This window comes from Balaenoptera musculus, chromosome 2 (assembly GCF_009873245.2).
Source record: "Balaenoptera musculus isolate JJ_BM4_2016_0621 chromosome 2, mBalMus1.pri.v3, whole genome shotgun sequence".
NCBI lineage: Eukaryota > Metazoa > Chordata > Mammalia > Artiodactyla > Balaenopteridae > Balaenoptera > Balaenoptera musculus.
The window spans coordinates 153,898,433-153,916,727 of NC_045786.1; the positions used below are offsets into that span (position 1 = coordinate 153,898,433).

At 41.1% G+C, this 18,295-nt stretch overlaps 1 protein-coding gene across 3 annotated transcripts in view; it reads left to right on the forward strand.

Annotated features, from left to right (window-relative positions):
* Positions 1-3,600: 3,600 nt before the first annotated feature.
* Positions 3,601-18,295, forward strand: part of TSHR (thyroid stimulating hormone receptor) — a 153,978-nt gene continuing 139,283 nt past the window's right edge. For 2 of the 3 annotated variants that reach the window (XM_036843096.1, XM_036843097.1), the window contains exon 1: positions 3,672-3,841. In XM_036843096.1, coding sequence (XP_036698991.1) covers positions 3,672-3,841 — 170 coding nt within the window. Of the gene's footprint in view, positions 3,842-18,295 lie in introns of all 3 variants that reach the window. The other variant, XM_036843095.1, reaches the window with a different exon arrangement.

Sequence of the window (18,295 nt, forward strand, 5' to 3'; positions counted from 1 at the left end):
AATTACAAGATATCAAAACCTATGAGATGTCTCTAAAGCAGTACTTATAGGGAAAATCTATAGCACTATACAATATTATTTTTTAAAAAGGTCTCAAATCAATGACCTCAGCCTTCACCATAAGAAACTAAGAAAAGAAGGGCAAATTAAACCCAACAGATGCAAAAGAAAGGAGATAATAAAGATCTGAGCAAGTATCAATGAAATAGAACATAGAAAAACAATAGAGAATCTATGAAACAAAAAGTTGCTTCTTTGAGAATATAAAATTGATAAACCTCTAGACACACTTATCAGGAAAGGAAGAGAGAAGACACAAATAGCAGTATCAGGTATGAGAGTGCTGACATTAGAACAGATTATACAAATATGAAGAGGATAAGAGAATATTATGAACACATTTATGACAATAAGTTCAAAAATTTAGATAAAATGGACAAATTCATTGTAAGACACAAACTGTTAAAGCTGCCTCAGGAAGAATTAGATACACTGAATAGCCCTACCACCTATTTTTAGAAATTTAATTCGAAGTTAAAAACCTTCCAACAAGTAAAACTCAATGTCCAGATAGCTTCACTGGTGAATTCTACCAAATAACTAAGAAAGAAGTAATATCGATTCTACACAGGCTTACACAAATTTGAAGAGGAGGGAATATTTTCTAACTTATTCTATGATGGCAGAATTAGCCTTATACAAAAACTAAACAAACACATTACAAAAAAGAAAATAACAGTTAACATCTATGCAAAACTCATAACCAAATTTTAGAAAATTTAATCATAAAATAAATAAAAAACTTAATATGTCCTGATCAAGTGGGGTTTATCCCTGGAATGCAAAATGGGTTTAACATTCAAAAATCCATCATTTTTATTCACCACATTAACAAACTAAAAAAGAAAAATGCTGACTCATCTTAACAGATGCAGAAAAAGCATTTGACAAAATCTAATACCTATTCCTGATTAAAAACTCTAAGAAAAGAAGAATAGAAGGAAAGTTTCTCAACCTGATAAAAAGCATTTATGGAAACTGTATAGTTAACATCATATTTCATGAGGAAAGAATGATTTCCCCCATATGATTAGAAACAAGATGATAACTGCCTTTAATCTTTCTACTCAAAATTGTACTGGAGTTTCTAGCCTGTGCAGTCCAATAAGAAAAAGAAATGAGAAGCATCCAGATTGGAAAAGAAGTAAACGATCTATACTCAGACAATACAACTCATCTATGTGGATAATTGGATGGAATCTGCGAGACAGCTTCTAGAACTAATAAGTGAATTTCGTGATACTGCAGCCAAGCTATCAGATAACTGCAGCCCTAGCCATCATTTTGTTTGCAAACTCATGATAGACCTTAAGCCAGAGCATCCAGTTAGAGCTCTCCCAAATTGCACCACAGAAACTCTGAGGTAGTAAATGTTGTTTTAAGCCAACATTTAACATTTTGGAGTTACTGATTGTGCTGCAACAGATAGCTAATATAGCCATTGCCTATTCATTCATTTAACATTTATTATTTCCTAACTTTGAGCTAGGCACTGTTCTTGGTGTTAGGGATACAGTGGCCAAAAAAAAGCAAGGTTGCTGCTTTCATGGAGCTTATATTTTGATGGGGATGGGAGAGCAGCAAGAGACAGGCAATAAATGAGTAAACTAATTAATAATAATAACCAGAGATAAGTGCTTTGGTGAGGTAATATGATGGGGGGATCGTTACTTGAGAAAGGTTTTTCCAGAAAAACTTACGATATTTAAACAACAACTTGAATGATGTGATGATCTGGGGACAAATTGTTCCAGGCATAGAGTTCAACAATAGCAAAAGCCCAGAGGTGATAATAAACTTGTCTCTTTCCAGGTCCAGCAAAGTGATGGTAAGGGCTGGATCTTGAAAAATAGGAATCAACAAACTTGTCTTCTAGGTCAAATCCTGCCCGAGTCCTGTTCCAGTACAGCCTACAAGCTAAGAATGGCTTTTACATTTTTAGAGGGTTGTATGAAAAAGAAGAAGGAGAAGAAGATGTGACAAAGATTCTACGTGGCCCACAAAGCCTAAAACATTTAGGTTCTTCACAGGAAACTTTCTTCACAGGAAAAGTTTACAGGCACCCATAGTAGGATTTCATTGGTTAGTATAAAGAATTTATACTTAATTTTCTTTAAAAATTTTTTTTATTTCTTCTTTTTATTGTGGAATAGTATTCCATTGTATGGATGTATGACTCTTTGTTTATCTATTACCTAGTGGAAGAACATTTGGGTGATTTCCAGTTTGGCGGGATTATGAACAAAGCCACTACAAAAATTGAAATACACATATTTAAAGTGCACAGTTTGATGGATTTTGGCAAATGCATACATCCACTTACGTCCAGTCTAATCAAGATGTAGAACATTTCTATCAATATAACCGCCATGAGTTCTCCGCTGTCCTTTTCCAGTCAATCTCCCCTAACCATTATTCTGATTTCTTTCACCATAACTTTCCCCCGCCGTCCCAGAAGTTCATATAAATGGAACCATATAGCATGTGAGAAGATGCTTATGATGCTATATGCTCCTTTTACCCAAGAAGAATTAGTAAGCAATTGAAAGCTTTTGAGAGGGAAATTGGCACAATCTGATATTTATTTTAAATTATCTTCTTGGCTACTGTGTGAAGGATGATGAGTAGACAATAGTGTGCCCCTTAAGTATTCTTCTTCTTCCCATCTTCTGGGGGGATATATGGCTCGATAATATTCCTGGCCAGACCAGAATTTACACGTCGACTTCAACTCCGTATCGCAAAGCTGGATTCAAGAGTTCCACTCAAGGCACTCGAACAGTTTCTGCCGTTCCCGGTTCTCCCGGCAGGTGGCGCCAGAGCCCAGTTCCTGCCCTGCCTCGCCGAGTCCGCGCGCTGCAGTGAGAGCCGGACCCCGCCGAACGCCGCCGGACGGCTCCCCGCGGCGATTTCTGCGCTAGTGGCCGCGCGCCCCCAGCGGTCCGGGTTTGCGCTGAAGTTGGGGAGCCGTGAGGATCCCCCGTGGGTGTCGCGCCCCGGCCTCGGCCGCCCCTCGGGCTGGCAAGCCACGTGTGCCCGCCTCCGACCCTCGGCAGAGGCGTCCTAGGCCAGGAGGAGCTGAAGTTCTGCGGCAGCGGCGTCCGCCCCGGGACGGTCCTCTCCGCTGCAACTTTCTCTGGATAGAGGGTGCGTGCGGGTGGATCCCGACAGGCAGCGCTCTGGGGAGGCTACCCACCCATGGGAAGAGGTGGCCCGTTGGGTCTAGAGCCGAGGAAAGGAGGGGGCGTCTAAACTAGGCTTTGGAGGGAAGTAATGGGAGGGGCGCGTGAGGCAGGTTGGAGAGCGGAGGGGACAGCCCGGACCGGCGCTGATTGTCAGGGAACAGACGGAGCGGGCTGAGTGGCTTGGGGCGAGGAAAGTGAAGTAAGTAAGCTTGTTTGGGTGGAGGGTTGCCTAGGGAAACGGAGCACTTGAGAGCCTCTTCTTTCCCCTCTCCAGCCTCCTCTTCGGTGCTGAAGTCACGACCCCATCGATTTCTCCTTCCTCCCACCCCTCCCGCTCTCCTTCAGCCTGAGGGAACCCGAGGCGCAGAGGGCTGAGAATGAGGCGATAGAGGAGGATGGAGACATAGCCTTGGAGCCCCGAGGACAATGAGGCCGACGCCCCTGCTGCAGCTGGCGCTGCTTCTTGTCCTGCCCAGGAGCCTGAGGGGGAAAGGGTGTCCTTCTCCGCCCTGCAAATGCCACCAGGAGGACGACTTCAGAGTCACCTGCAAGGATATCCACCGCATCCCCAGCTTACCGCCCAGTACGCAGACCCTGTGAGTACCTGGGAGAGGAGAGGGGAGGACCCAGGGGCCAAAGTCAGCTGGAAAAGGTGGATGGAAGTGCACAAAAAGAGAGGGTTGAGAGGGTTGTGTGTGCGTGTGTGTGTGTGTGCGCGCGCGCGCAATGAGTAAAAACTCCATCGACCAAACGTAGGATTGCTGCCGCTCGAGTTACTCATAACACAGAAAAAGTTAACGAAATTTTAGTACAAGATGAAAAGTGAGAGTTGTTCTTTCTAAAGAGCTGCTGTTCTGCACTTTGCCTACTCCCAGCCCTGGCTGAATCTTAATTTTACTTAAGATGTAAATAAGATTAATAGCAACTCAAAACCGGATCCTTTTGATCTTATTTTGGGTGATGAAAATTGCAAAAAAAAAAAAAAGTGTTTCAACTTTTAATCTTTCTAGATGGGAAATTATCTTAGCAGGTCTCTTGGTTCATCAAACAGTTGACAAAAATTTAATCAGGGCTCTTTTAAAAGCACAGTCGTCCCTCCGTATGCCTGGGGGATTGGTTCCAGGACCCCTGTGTACACTAAAATCCGAGGTGCTCAAGTATAGTATTTGCATATCACCTATGCACATCCGCCTGTATACTTAGATCATCTCTAAATTACTTATAATACCTAATACAATGTAAATGCTATGTAAATAGTTGCCAGTGTGGGGCAAATCCAGGTTATGCTTTTTGGAACCTTCTGGAATTTTGTTCCCCCGAATATTTTCAATCCAGTGTTGGTTGAATCTGCAGATATGAAACCTGCCCAGATGGACGGTCAACTGAATATCCTTTATACTTTATCTGAAACTCACTTTGTATGAAGTATCTGAGTTACTTACTCAAATGTGAGATACCCACTGATGTAGTGCATCCAAAAATCTCCTTTGGGATTGGCATGGTAGAGGTATAAAGAGATGAAATTTCATAAAGTACATTTTTATCTGCGTGTTAAATGTTACCAGATTAGAAACTTGATGTTAAATGAGTTTTGTGTACGTCTGTTCCTTAACAGACATTGAAATCAATGATTGAAAGGATAATTGTAAACAAGGGAAGAAGGCTTTCTTGGGTGATTAGAAATAGAACAGTAGGAAGGAATAGTAAGACAATCTGGTTTTACTATTTACTTAACTGGTTAAACCCAGTTAAGGAACGAAAGCTCAGGTTATTAAAGAAAATGTAGGTAAATGAAAAGCAATGGTGAAGTTGTATTTAAGATTTCCTCAAGAATTCAGCTCATAGGGACATTCAACAGTGGGTTATGAATGTTTCGGACACAGGTGTGTATTTCTATGCTGCGATATCTCAGTTTCTTATCTCACCTGGATCAATTAGTGCAATAACATCCAGTGAATAACATTCATTCTTGGGCTTCCCTGGTGGCGCAGTGGTTAAGAATCCTCCTGCCAGTGCGGGGGACGCGGGTTCAAGCCCTGGTCCGGGAAGATCCCACATGCCACGGAGAAACTAAGCCCGTGTGCCACAACTACTGAGCCTGTGCTCTAGAGCCTGAGAGCCACAACTACTGAGCCTGCGAGCCACAGCTACTGAAGCCTGCATGCTTAGAGCCCGTGCTCCTCAACAAGAGAAGCAATGCAGTGAGAAGCCCGCACACCAGAACGAAGAGCAGCCCCCGCTCTCTGCAACTAGAGAAAGCCTGCGTGCACCAACGAAGACCCAATGTAGCCAAAAATTAACTTATTTATTTATTTATTTATTTAAAAAAAAAATTCATTTTCCATGCTGCCACTACAGAATAAAATACGTCCTTATCCTCTTGATTAAACCCCTGCATTGACTCCCCATGTCTCCCATGATAAAACTCTTTTGTACAACCTACAAGATCCTTTAAGACCTAGCCCAGTCTTTCAAACCTCATGGCTCCTACTCTGTCACACTTTCCACTCCTACTGAACAGAATTTCTGGCACTTTCCCCAAAGTTCTTTGCTCTCACAACTAACTGCCTATGCCTTCCCTTCCACATTCTCTTCCCTCTGCCTAAAGCGACTTTTCCCTTTTCTTCATCTGGCTAATGCCTACTCCAAGAACCAGATTAGGTGTCAACTCCTTCAGGAAGCCTCTCCTGGCCCATGACCCCTAGGCTGGGTGAGCTGCCTTCTCCACAACATTCTGTGCATTAACCCTGTCCTAGCCCTTACACACAGCTTTTCTGTAACTTGTTATTTCTTTGAGTGCCTGTCTAAGCAGGACGTGAGCTTCTCTAACACAGGGACCCTGTCATTCAACCCTGGAACTACTTTGATGCTCAAAAAAAAGCTTGTTAGGTGAATGAAAGAACAAACAAATATGCTGGTCTCAGATTGTCTGCTGTGTGTGGGGAGAAAGGAGGCCAGAGACATCACGAGTTCAGAGACTTCTTTAAAGGGAGCAGAACTTCAACAGTCATTGAAGAGAAACGTGGCTCTGGCAGTGGAAGGGAAGTTGGAATCATTCTGTGTATGGTTCCACCAAGTGATGAGGAGACAGGTAATGTCAGAGAAAGCAATGAAATCAGAGTCAGGATACACATCTCTTCCTCCCTCTCTCACTAACTGTGAAATTAGGTGAGATAATTTGTGTGGCAGGACCCAAGTCTCCTTCAGGGTAAAAGGGAGGGTTCCATTAGGGTCTTTCTGATGCCTGTGATGCAATGAGAATAGTCTGAGGGAATCCACTGAATCACTGGATAAAGGCAGCAGTGGGGAGACTCTGACCTTGAAAACAGTGGGAAGGTGGGGGGAGGGAGGGCAGGAGGGGAGCTATGCTGAAGAATGAAGTTAACCTGAGATAGAGAAGAGAAAATTGATGAAAAGTATAGGTTAAAGAGCATTCTAATTTGAACGATGACCACAACCCTGGGCAAAAGTAGCAGAATGATTTTCAAATCTTTTGGGGGCAGTAGAACTCTTCTGTGAAAGGAAAGCTTATGAGAGAAGTCAAATATGTAAAGCTAACAATCATACTGTGCTTATTCCTGTTCTCAGTACTTTATACCAACTCACCCATTGAATCCTCACAAAATCCAATCGAGTGGACGATTTTATCACTCTCATTTTATAGATGAGAAAACTGAGGCACAACAGAAGTGAAGCTATTTGCTTAATGTCACACAGCTTGTAAGTGGTACTGCCAGGATGTGAAATACCACAGAGCTGCACCCTGAACCCCCTGCTTTCAGAGGAAAATGGGTCTCACCCTGCCAGCTCTTGCCCAGTACGGTCGTGAGGCTTTGGAGAAAAAAGTTTGAAAGCTAGTGATGTCCAATAAGCCACAGATAACCTTGGGGGCTATTGTCCCTAGAAATACGCAGTAACTCAGAAAATGGGAGGTTAAGAGGAAAATAAAACAAGGAAAGAAAGAAGGAGGGAAAGAAGAAATTGGGAGGGAGGATTGGGACAGAGGGAGGAAAAGAAAGACTATATCTATCGTACAAGGCCTTCCCTGCTGGAGCAAACCAGATCCTTGTCATTAAAAACTCGTTCTGAGCGGTAACCCCTTTTCCAAATACAGATGCTGTTTAACCATTGCCTAGCCATTTTACAAATTACTATGGTGCAATTTTCCCTAACCCTTACCTTCTATCCACATAGTATGGTGCTGAAAGGTAAAGAGATTGCCTCTTTCTTCACCACCCCTACACCTGTCACATGGGCTGGGTGGGAGTTATACTGTTTATGGTTCCCACTGAAACAGTGGTTCTGAATCTTTTCTTCCACTTCCCCCCTCCAAATGGGCATGATACACTCTCTTTATAACAGTGGTTCTAACTAGGTGAGAAGTGAGGGAGAGCTGGTATCCCTACTCCCCGGTGGAACATTCTAGAATCTTTGATATACAGGTAGTCGGAAAAAATTGCTCCTTCCAATTGAGAATTACTGATTTAAGGGAACGTTAATGAAGCAAGAAGAATAAAGTTAAAAATTTAAGTTTTCACGTATAATTATAGATCATATTACCTTAACACCAAGGATAACAAGATTGACCCATCACTCTCATTCAGAGAGTTGCCATTTGCTACTTCTGTGTATAAGAGACCATCCCTTCTCTGAATGAGGAGGTGGATGAGGTTAGACGGCTGTTCTGGATTTGTGTGGATTCTTCCTCAAGAAAGTGCTGCCTTACCTCGCCTTGTCCTTTTAACCCACCTGCTTTTAGTTTTATGATGGTGACAATCATTGCCTCCACCCCCTCCATCCCCCGCCTTCCAGGGTCTAGGGCTTCAGTGAAGTAGTGGTTTGTCCATCACGCACTTGTGTGCCTTCAGAAATGTTTCTGAAGGAGTTGTAGCTATTGTTTTCGGGTTCTGGATTTTACTTCAGTTTTTAGTCATTTGCATTCTGTATCTGTGTCTCTAATTGATGGCCTGTCCTGGTGTCTTCTAAACTGAAGATGGTAACTCACCATCTTCAGGATTTTTGCCTTATCTGTGTTCTACCTGTGCTATTATGTACTCAATATTTTTAGGTTGACTCACTTCTTTAACTAAAAGAAATCTGTTTAGAAGGCTTATATTGTGACTATAAATGGAAAATTAGCATGCCTTGCTCTAAATAGGAGGTAACTGGAAAACTAAATACAATTAAAACATAAATGTAATTCTATTCTAGCTCGAGACTATTGTCTGTGAATGTTCTGAGCCTGAGGCTGCCTTCTCTTTGTCATAAAGGAAGTTTAATAAGTGTTCAAGAAATATCAAAGAGATATCAACCCACCAATCCTTGCTGGTATCAGAAGGATTGAAGGACAATGGAAAAGGGAATCACTTTCTCACTGTGTGATTCAATATTATTTAATGCCATGTGGGCATTCCACCTAAAATAATCTCAAGTATCTCCAAATCACACCTGTTTTACACTTAGGGAAATGTGGATTAATTCTACATTTCGCAATTACTTCAGTTACAATTAGCGGTCATAACCTGAATAACATTTGGCTTCAACCTAAAGAGAAGCCCTCTGTTTCAGCACCCACATGCTGCCCAAACATGGACCAATACTTTGTGTCTTATAAAGGCAGCTTCACTTCACACTTCCAGGCTCCGTGATTTATTCTCTGTTATTCTGTGTGAGTATGTGTGTGTGTATATCAGTCAAGGTTTTCATTGTTAAGTAACAGAAAACCCGCTGTGTCTAGCTTAAGGAGAAAAGAAATATTTTGAAAGAATTACATATAATTTACAGAATCATTGTAGAACCAGGCTTTGAAAACAGGCCAAGGCCCACGGCAGGCAGGAAGTTGGAACCACCGCCAGCCATCTGGTTGGAACAACTCCATGGACAATACCACGATCACAGCCACTGGACATCTGTTGTGCTGGGCACCCAGTTGTATAGCTGCTGGACTATCTGTGTGCTGCCATAAGTAATTTCTCAATTGTCCCTGCCTCTTTGAATCACCAGCCGGAGAATGATATCCTATGTGAGAGCATCTGATTATCTGGTGTAGGTTACCTGCTGTGTCCTAGCTGCTGGGGGTAGGAAGAGGGAAGAGGTCTCCCTCTATCATTTTTGGTGTCAGCAGTAGGAGACGCAGAACAGTGTCCTTCTAATATTACACACAATGGGGAATTTCCCACCAAAGAGGGGCCATATGCCCTCCACATGGCTCATCACTTCTTTCATTCTGCAAATGTTTATTAAGCACTGGCTATATTCCAGACACTGTGCTAAGCTCTGGATTTGGTGGAGAACGATGCCAATGTGTCCCTGTCCTCAGGGATCTCACAGTCTAGTGTGGAAGCTGAATATTAATCCAATAATCACATAAACGTAATTAGAATTGTGTAAGTGTGCTGAGAGTATACTTGGTGGAAATGGGCGGGGGGGGCTAACTTTGGGGTTCAAAGAAGTCTTTGAGCTGTATCCTGAACCAGTAGAATTTGGGTATAAGCGTTTCATGGAGGGTGAGGAAGCATTGTTCCAGGAGATGGAACTGCTCGTTTGAAGAACTTTGGAGAATTCTAACTTAAATGCTGAAGGGTTTGATTAATTCACTTGAGACAAAGATATTGATGGGCAACAAAATATGTACTACACACTTTCTTCATAATACAATACAGGTCAAAGTGAATTCTGATGTCAGTGGGGGCAGCTTTTGTGTCCAAAGAAGACTTTTGAGGGTAACTGATTTTAAAAACAAATATTTGACTCATTAAAGTAATAAATGTAAAACCTAGGGGTTTTTTTTTGAGTTTTCCATGTATTTATTATTTTATTTGTAAATCTAATTGTAACAATTACTTTAAGGAAGATTTTATAATTTAATAATATCTTAATAAGTACTTTAATAAAATAGTAAGTACTTTAAATGAATACAAATGTATTCTTTTAAAGCATGTGAATATTTGACAAAACTTTCCAAATACTTGGAAAATTCTAGAAAGTCTATTTAATTAAACTTTATAAGTACCGGGAATCCTAAGTTTTTGGACATCCCAGTGCTCTTTATGGGGCAGGAGAATAAAGTGATTAAGAGCACACTCTCTGGAGTGAGGTCATCTGGGTTGAATGGCTTGCTGTACTGTTTCCTAGGTATGCTTTTGAGAATGTAGGAGAGAAAAAAATTTCCCCCTACCCTTCTAAGTTCTCAGCTGGGGCCTCTGTAACAGTAACAGATTAACAAAAGAAAAGCATACAAATTTGTTTACTATAAGTTTTACATGACATGACACAGAGCTTTCATAAGGAAATGAAGACCCCAAGAAGCTATTATACCTGAGCATCTTTATGCTGGTTTTGATGAAGCGTGGCGAGCCATGGAACAATATGACAAGACAGAAAAGGGTGTGAGCTAAGTGTAATAAAGGGGCAAACAGCAAAGTCTGTTCATTCAGGTTCCTCTTGCCTTCCCTCTGTCTGTGGAGAGGGATGCTCCTTCCCTCCGGGTATAGGGAGGGCACCTCTCACAAGAGGGTCTTGTGACCTGCTTTTGGGGAAGGTCAGAAAGTCCTGCCTGCACATGCTGTTTCTCAAATTCCTTAAAATACTCACTATGCCAAAGTTCTGTATTTGGGGGTAGCCTGTCCTAAACCCCATCAGGAACACTGCCTGATTGTTCTGTGCCTCAGTTTCTTCATCTATAAAATAAGGATAAAAATAGTACCTGCCTCATTGGATTGCTGGGAGGTGTGAATGACCTAACACTGTTAAAGAATAATTTTCAAAGGCAGGTAAAATTATGACTCTCCTACAGCTGTAAATTGAACACATTGAAGATTGTATTTAACTCATTGCAGCGTATTAGTTTCCTAAGACTGCCATAACAGAGTATCACAAACTGAGGAGCTTACCATAACAGAAATGTATTCTCTCATGGTTCTGGAAGCTAAGTAAGAAATCAAGGTGTTAACACGGCTATGTTCCTCTGAAAGCTCTAGGGAAGAATCCTTCCTGCCTTTTCCAGCTCCTGATGGCCATGGGAATCCTTGGTGTTCCTTGGCTTGTAGCTGCAGGATGCCAATCTCTGTGTCTTTATTGATGTGGCCTTCTCTCTGTGTGTCTTTGTCTCTGTGTGTCCTTTCCTCATCTTATCACAATCCCAGTCATTGGGTTTAGGGCTCACCCTACTCCAGGATGACCTCAGCTTAACTAATTATATCTACAGACACCCTATTTCCAAATAAGGTCAGATACTCAGGTTCCAGGTAGACATGAGTTTTGCGGGGACACTAGTCAACCCACTACAAGGAGAAAACTGGTAAGATGTTGCAATCAGCTTAAAGGAGAGTCCACAAAATCAGCACTTTTATAGATGTGGAATACCGAAGTGAACATGCTGATGGAGGCAAAACTAACTTCTTTCGTGTGGGGAAGAGTGGGCAGAGTCAACTGAAGCTCTCACAGGACAGAATTTGCGTGTCCGCAGACAAAATTGTTTTGCCTTGTTGTCAGTCATCTACAACCTACAGAGCTGTAAAGTAGCTCTTGTTGAATCAGACTCAATCTTGGAAGAATGTGCTCTAAATCAATGCATAGTTTTCCACTGAAGCACGATTTTGCCCCTACAATGTGTATAAAATGCTTAGAACAGTTACTGGCTCACGGTAGACATTTACAAGTAAATGCAGTAAAAAATAATTTTCTTTTCAACTTAAATCACAGGTTGAAATAAATTACTCAATTATTCATTTTAAATTGGAGTTTCAAGGGCAATCTATTAGATATTCCAACAGGCCAAGTTTAAATAAGACACAGACCGAACATACCAAATATGTATTGACTATTCTTAAACTCAACACAAACATATTGATACTGTGGATCTGATTTAGCCTCTCATTTCTATTCTTAATTCTAAAATTTCCCAGGCTAAAAGATGTCTATTCAGTAAGCAAGTTGGTCTTCCTCCTCTAACGAACTCTGGTTTTTAAGGAACCATCCACAGGCTTCCTAAGTTCCTTGTAATTAGGGTTGCCCTATCTGAAAGGAACCTTCTCTTGCACCTGTTGTCCAGGTGTAATTAATAGCATTCCTTTCATTCTCAAAGGTGTCCCCATTTGGAGGATAAATTACTAATAGAACATAAAGTCTAGAGGCCCGTAGGACATATGGGGACATTCTTAGCCTTGTTTATTGTCACGGTAACTGGGAGACAATAACTTAAAATGGGTTGGTCTCTCAATACCCCCTCAAAATCTGCAGTCCCCACATAGTTAGGTAGCTAACTTCCTTCACTGCTTCAGTTGATTTTGTGTTTCTTTGGATCTCTTAAGATACTGAAAGTGTCTTCCCTTCTTGCTTACTGTAGGAGCCTCCGAACCTGTCCCGTCTTCCACCCCTGCCCTCCGCAGTCTGTTCACACAGCAACCAAAGAGAGCTTTTAAGATGTAGGTCAGGTCATGTCCCTCCTCTACTCAGGAACTTCCAGCAGGGTTCCTAGTTATCTCAAGATAAAAACCAAAGTCCTTACAGTTTTGGCCCAAAAGGCACAATGTGATTCAGACCTTCTTTACTTTTCCAATTTTATTTCTTATTACTTTCACTCGTAATCCAGCTTTCACTCCATTGGCCTCCTTGTTGTTCCTCACATTTGTCAGGATTTACACATTTGGTCCTTCCCTGCGTCTCAAACATTATTTTCCCAGACATCCCCATGGTTAATTCCTGCACCTCCTTCAAGTTTCTGTTCAGATGTTACCTTCTCAATAAGGCTTTCCTAATCACTCCATTTAAAATTTAACACTCCTGCTTTAAAACATTTTTTAATCCATAGCACTTGTCACCTTCCAGTGTCTAAGTAATTTGCTTGTTTTTATGTTTCTTGTTTATGTCTTTCTCCACAAGAATATAATCTCCACAAGGGCAAGGTTTTTGTTTTGTTTGTTGTTGTTGTTGTTATTGTTTGTTTTATTCAGTTATGTATCCCCAGTGTCCAGAAAAGGCCTGGTATATAATTGATAGTCAGTGAGTATTTGTTTAATAGATGAACAAACGCATGAATGAATGTCTCCAGAGGCACTCTAATGTTATCCCATTGGGTTCTTTGCACCCTTTTATAATTCTTTTTCAGAGTCCTTTAGTTTTATTGCCCTGTTAAGATGGATGGAATTCTGCTTTGTTTCGTATTTTTCCTGGCTATCTGGGACACTAGTTCTTTAGATACTGAAGTGACATCCACATCTCTCATTGTTTGTTCATATTACTAAAGACCTGTTGATGATGATCCTTTGAACTGCCACCCCCAAGAAATTAACTCCCCCAGTGCTTTCTAAACTTCCCAAATGTAGGGCTCCTCAGCAAGAGGAAGTGGAGCAGGGCCCCTGGGATAGCTGGGACACTCAGAAGGAATCCAGGGCAAGCAGGACATTCCTTTGAAGTCTTTGGTTTATTTTTTAAATTTAACTTCCAAAAACTTACTAAAAATTTAAATTCTTTTCCATCACGTATTTGTTTTTAATGTGGCTTCTTGTATACCTTCCCGGAGTTATTTCCTTGTACCTTCAGGTTAATGCATCTCTGTATTTGAATATCCCCGTCACTTGATCCACAGACGTGCCTTGATGCACGGAATGGCAGGCACTGAAGGAGGCCAGTGAGGAAGTAGTTTGGGAGGCAGTGCTGTGTGTAAGAGCTCAGACCAGCTCTGCAGAGGCCAAGCCCATTCAGTCCTGTTCTCAGACACCTGGGTCCAGAATGGCTGGTTATGTCACCTGTCCCTGGGTCTAAGTCTGTCTTCTTATATCAGTTCTGATAAAGTAGTAGACATAGAAAACAAATTCACAATACTTAAAGTGTATTGTTAAATGAGTGAACTTTACCTGAATTTATCAGTCAATTAATTGAAATAGCTTTTTCCCCTCCAGAGCTGAGAAATTAAAATGATCTATTTGATTATTTTAATGTTTCTTGGTTGTACAAGGTATGTTTTTTACCCTTCAGATTAAGATTTATTACCAGAGAAAACCATAATTCAAAAAAACACATGCACACCAATGTTCATAGCAGCACTATTTACAATAGCCAGGACATAGAAGCAACCTAAATATCCATCAACAGAGGAATGGATAAAGAAGATGTGGTACATATATACAATGGAATATTACTCAGCCATAAAAAGGAACGAAATTGGGTCATTTGTAGAGACATGGATGGACCTAGAGAGTGTCATACAGAGTGAACTAAGTCAGAAAGAGAAAAGCAAATATCATATAATAACACATATATGTGGAATCTAGAAAAATGGTATAGATGATCTTATTTGCAAAGTAGAAATAGAGACACAGACGTAGAGAACAAATGTATAGATACCAAGGGGGAAAGGGGTGGGGTGGGAGGAATTGGGAGACTGGGATTGACACATATGCATTATTGATACTATGTATAAAATAGACAACTGATGGGAACATACTGTATAGCACAGGGAACTCTACCTGATGCACTGTGGTAACCTAAATGGGAGGGAAGTCCAAAAGGGAGGGAATATCTATATGTGTATGGCTGATTCATTTTGTTGTGCAGTGGAGGCTAACACAACATTGTAAAGCAACCGTACTCCAATAAAAATTAAAAAAAAAAAAAAGGGATTTATTAACCAGAGGTTCCTAGGGCTTCCTAGGGGTCTGTGGTTGGCCTCCTGGGAATCTGTGATAATGTTAAAATTTGTATACAAGAACATTAGGGCATTGCTGAGAGAGTCTATAATTCTTCTCAGATTTTTCAATGAAAATCTTTGGAGGTTTCTTGACCTCCAAAGAAATTCTGTTTTGGCATAATTTGGCATTTTTGTGTAACTGTAAGTATATATTTGGTATCACCTATAATTCTTTTTATTATAAACATTTTTATTTTACTACAAAGAATGCTAAAACATATACTTAAACAACAACAAAAAAGTCTTGATCGTTGAATGTGATATATTTTCTCCTGAATACATTAGTATGGTTACTTTTTTATGCCTCACACTTAGCCTGTCCTTTGAATAGGGTTTTCACACAGAAGTTCACTGAATGTGGCTATTCTTCAAACCAATAGCTTAAAAACAGATTTTACAAGTGTCTAATGCCTCATGTCTGGCATTAACTCCTCCACACTGACCCTGTTTCCATTTTCACTGAAGCTGGTCAGTGTGCTTCATTACTCTTTAGCCCTTCATTCCTGCAATTAAAAAATCATTGAAGAAAATTTCAAGTATGGGCAAAATGGTCCCATTTGTTCAAAGCTACAAATTGGATTTTAAAGGGTTCCATTTAGATGTCAGACACTACTTACTTTGCTTCATTCTTGTATGAATCCTTAAGATCATTTAGGGTGTTCTGGAAATGTTCAAAACAGATTCTTTTCTTAAAATTACAGAGCAGGCATTTGTGATTTTTAGAGCATCTTATAAATATTACTCTCTTAACGTAGTGACATGTAAATATGGCATAGGTTTTGCACCATCACAATAGTCCAGAAATTCAAATATTTCATCATCATCGTAACTAAACTCCCCACACCCCTTTTGCACCTGGGAAGAGCTCACTGTGTCCCAGTTTTTCTTTCAAAAACACAATCTCTGTATTTATATGATACATGAAGCTCTTGGCTTACATTTTGCAAGCATTAGCTTAATTTTACCCACACCCGTGTGTTATCGTAATTACTCAACTCCAGTTAGAGGATTGAAATTGTCTCTTCTTATTGCCAGGTCACTTTATATTTTGTTATTTCAATCTTTTTGTGAGCTGGGAAACTAGAAGGCTAACTTTGGTTGAAGAATGTGGACTTGAGAATAAATAGGCTCTAAAGGGAGGGTGTCAGTGAGGGGCTTTCCTGTGACAGAGTCCTTAGTGGGCTGGGTGACTGCTCTGTTTCCTTCTCAACACCTTTTTCAGTTATTTCTGGCTTCATGGCCATGGTCCAGAGATTTGAGATGACCAGAAGTCTTACCTCTAGATATATGGCATTTTGTTCTAGTTAGTTATTCTTCCTTCCTTTCTTCTTTCTTTTTTTAATAAATATTCATTGATCACCTATTAAATGCAAATACCATTCTAGGCATTGGAGATATATAATAAATGACCTCCTTGACCTTACATTCTAGCAGGGGAAATAGCCACCGAAAGTAAATTAATAAATAAATAAGGAAAACACATGGAATGTGCTAAGTATAATGGAGAAGAATAAAGGAAGGGGGAGAAGGAATGCCGGAAGTTGCATTTTAAATGGTCAGAGAAGGCCCCACTGAGAAGGTGACACTTGGATAAAGACCTGAAGGATCTAAAAAAACTAAGCCAGGCTGGTGTCTGGGTGGGGGGGATTCTGAGTAAATGCAAAGACCCAGAGTCGGAGGGACAGGAGAAGAACACGCATAGTATGTTTAAGAAGTAACAAGAAAAGAAATGTAGCTGGAGCAGAAAGAATTGTTGGAAATGAGATCAGATCAGTTATAGATCATGTTTACTTTATAGATCATTATAAGGTATTTGTGTGTGTGTGTGTAAAAAATAAATAAATATTTATTTGTTTGTTTTCGGAATGAGATAAGAAGCTAGTAAGGATTTTTAATCACCCGCCCACACAAGAAAAATCGCATTAAAAAAATAACCCCCATAGGTCAGGGTGTTAACTCACCAACCTTCCGGGTTTCTTATGCCTGGATGATAAAAGAGTTTCCGGATATTAACAGAAAAGCCCCGGGGTGGAAAGTGAGAGGAGCAGGATGCAGGGCTGAGATGCAGCACGGTCAGGGTGCACCTGGGTGAAGCCAGCTGGCTTCTGCATGAACCGGTGGCTGTGGAATGGCTAGAATAGGAGACACGTAAGGCTGAGAGGATCTCAACTGAGGTATAAGAGATCTCCAATGTAGTTCACTCTTAGCACCACTCAGAACCTGCCCAAGATTTCCATTATATCCTGCTCCCATACGAAAATACGTGACCTGCAGTTTTGTACGAATGATATGCCCTTCCTTCTTTCCTGAGAGAGAGGAGGATACAAGTCCAATCTGCCACTCCCTTCAGGATGCAATCTTTGCAAAGACATAACGCACAGAGTTTCTGACATGAGCTAAAGTCTTCTCTGCTGTGTTTGATCCCAAGTTTGTAATTGATAGTTATCATCTCTCTGCAACTCCAATTCTAGATTTCTTTCTCCTTCGGACAGCACTTTGGCTGGGGTGATTGCCTAGTGGTAGGACCCAGACTTGCACCTCCAAGTGTTCCAAACCCTTAGTTGCCTTGCCCTTTTCAACTATAGTCGCCCCATTTTCTCATTCACCATTATCACTGGCCACAGAAGAACCAAGGTACGTCCCAGTGAAATTCCTGTGTTCTAGACATACTCCTTGCAGCTGCTGATGTGTAGCAACCACCCCACCTTCTCCCGGTTCTATTATTCCCATCAGTAGAGAAACGCCTTTATTTTCCTATTCATCCCCTGGTACAAGGACCCCAAATGACCAGGTGGTTATTATAGCATCAGGCCCCCTGTGTTTTACTTTGTGGAAGTAATCTTCCATCCAGGAACTAGGACCTCTAATCTGGCAGGAGTTGAGAAGTTCAAATTCTGGAAGTAGGTCACTGTGGTGATGGTGAGAAGGGCCAATCCTACCAACTCCCCTAGGTCCTCAGACCCAGGTATTCTAGCTGTAAAGAACATAATAACATACAATGGCTATTGGTTCAGTGTGTATACTTCATTAGATCAGATCCCCAACCCTGCAGGACTTAGTCTCCAAGTTGGAACCTTAGCTGAGCCTTTAACGGGTCAGTCCCTCATTTTATTAGGCAGTTGGCTTCTGCACGATGAGGTACATGGTAGGACTAGTGGATATGGCGGTCATGCGCCCTTTGTTGTGCCTTCTCTGCCATGAAATGTGTCTCTTGGTTGAGTGTTGTATTGCACTGTTGTACAAGTCGCTTGTTGCGGTATTGTGCAGGATTTCCTACTGGTAGATCAAGCATTTTATAAGCCCTTGAAGAGTGGTTCTGGTGGACGTGTTGAGGTCAGGGAAGGCAAACTGAAATCTAAAG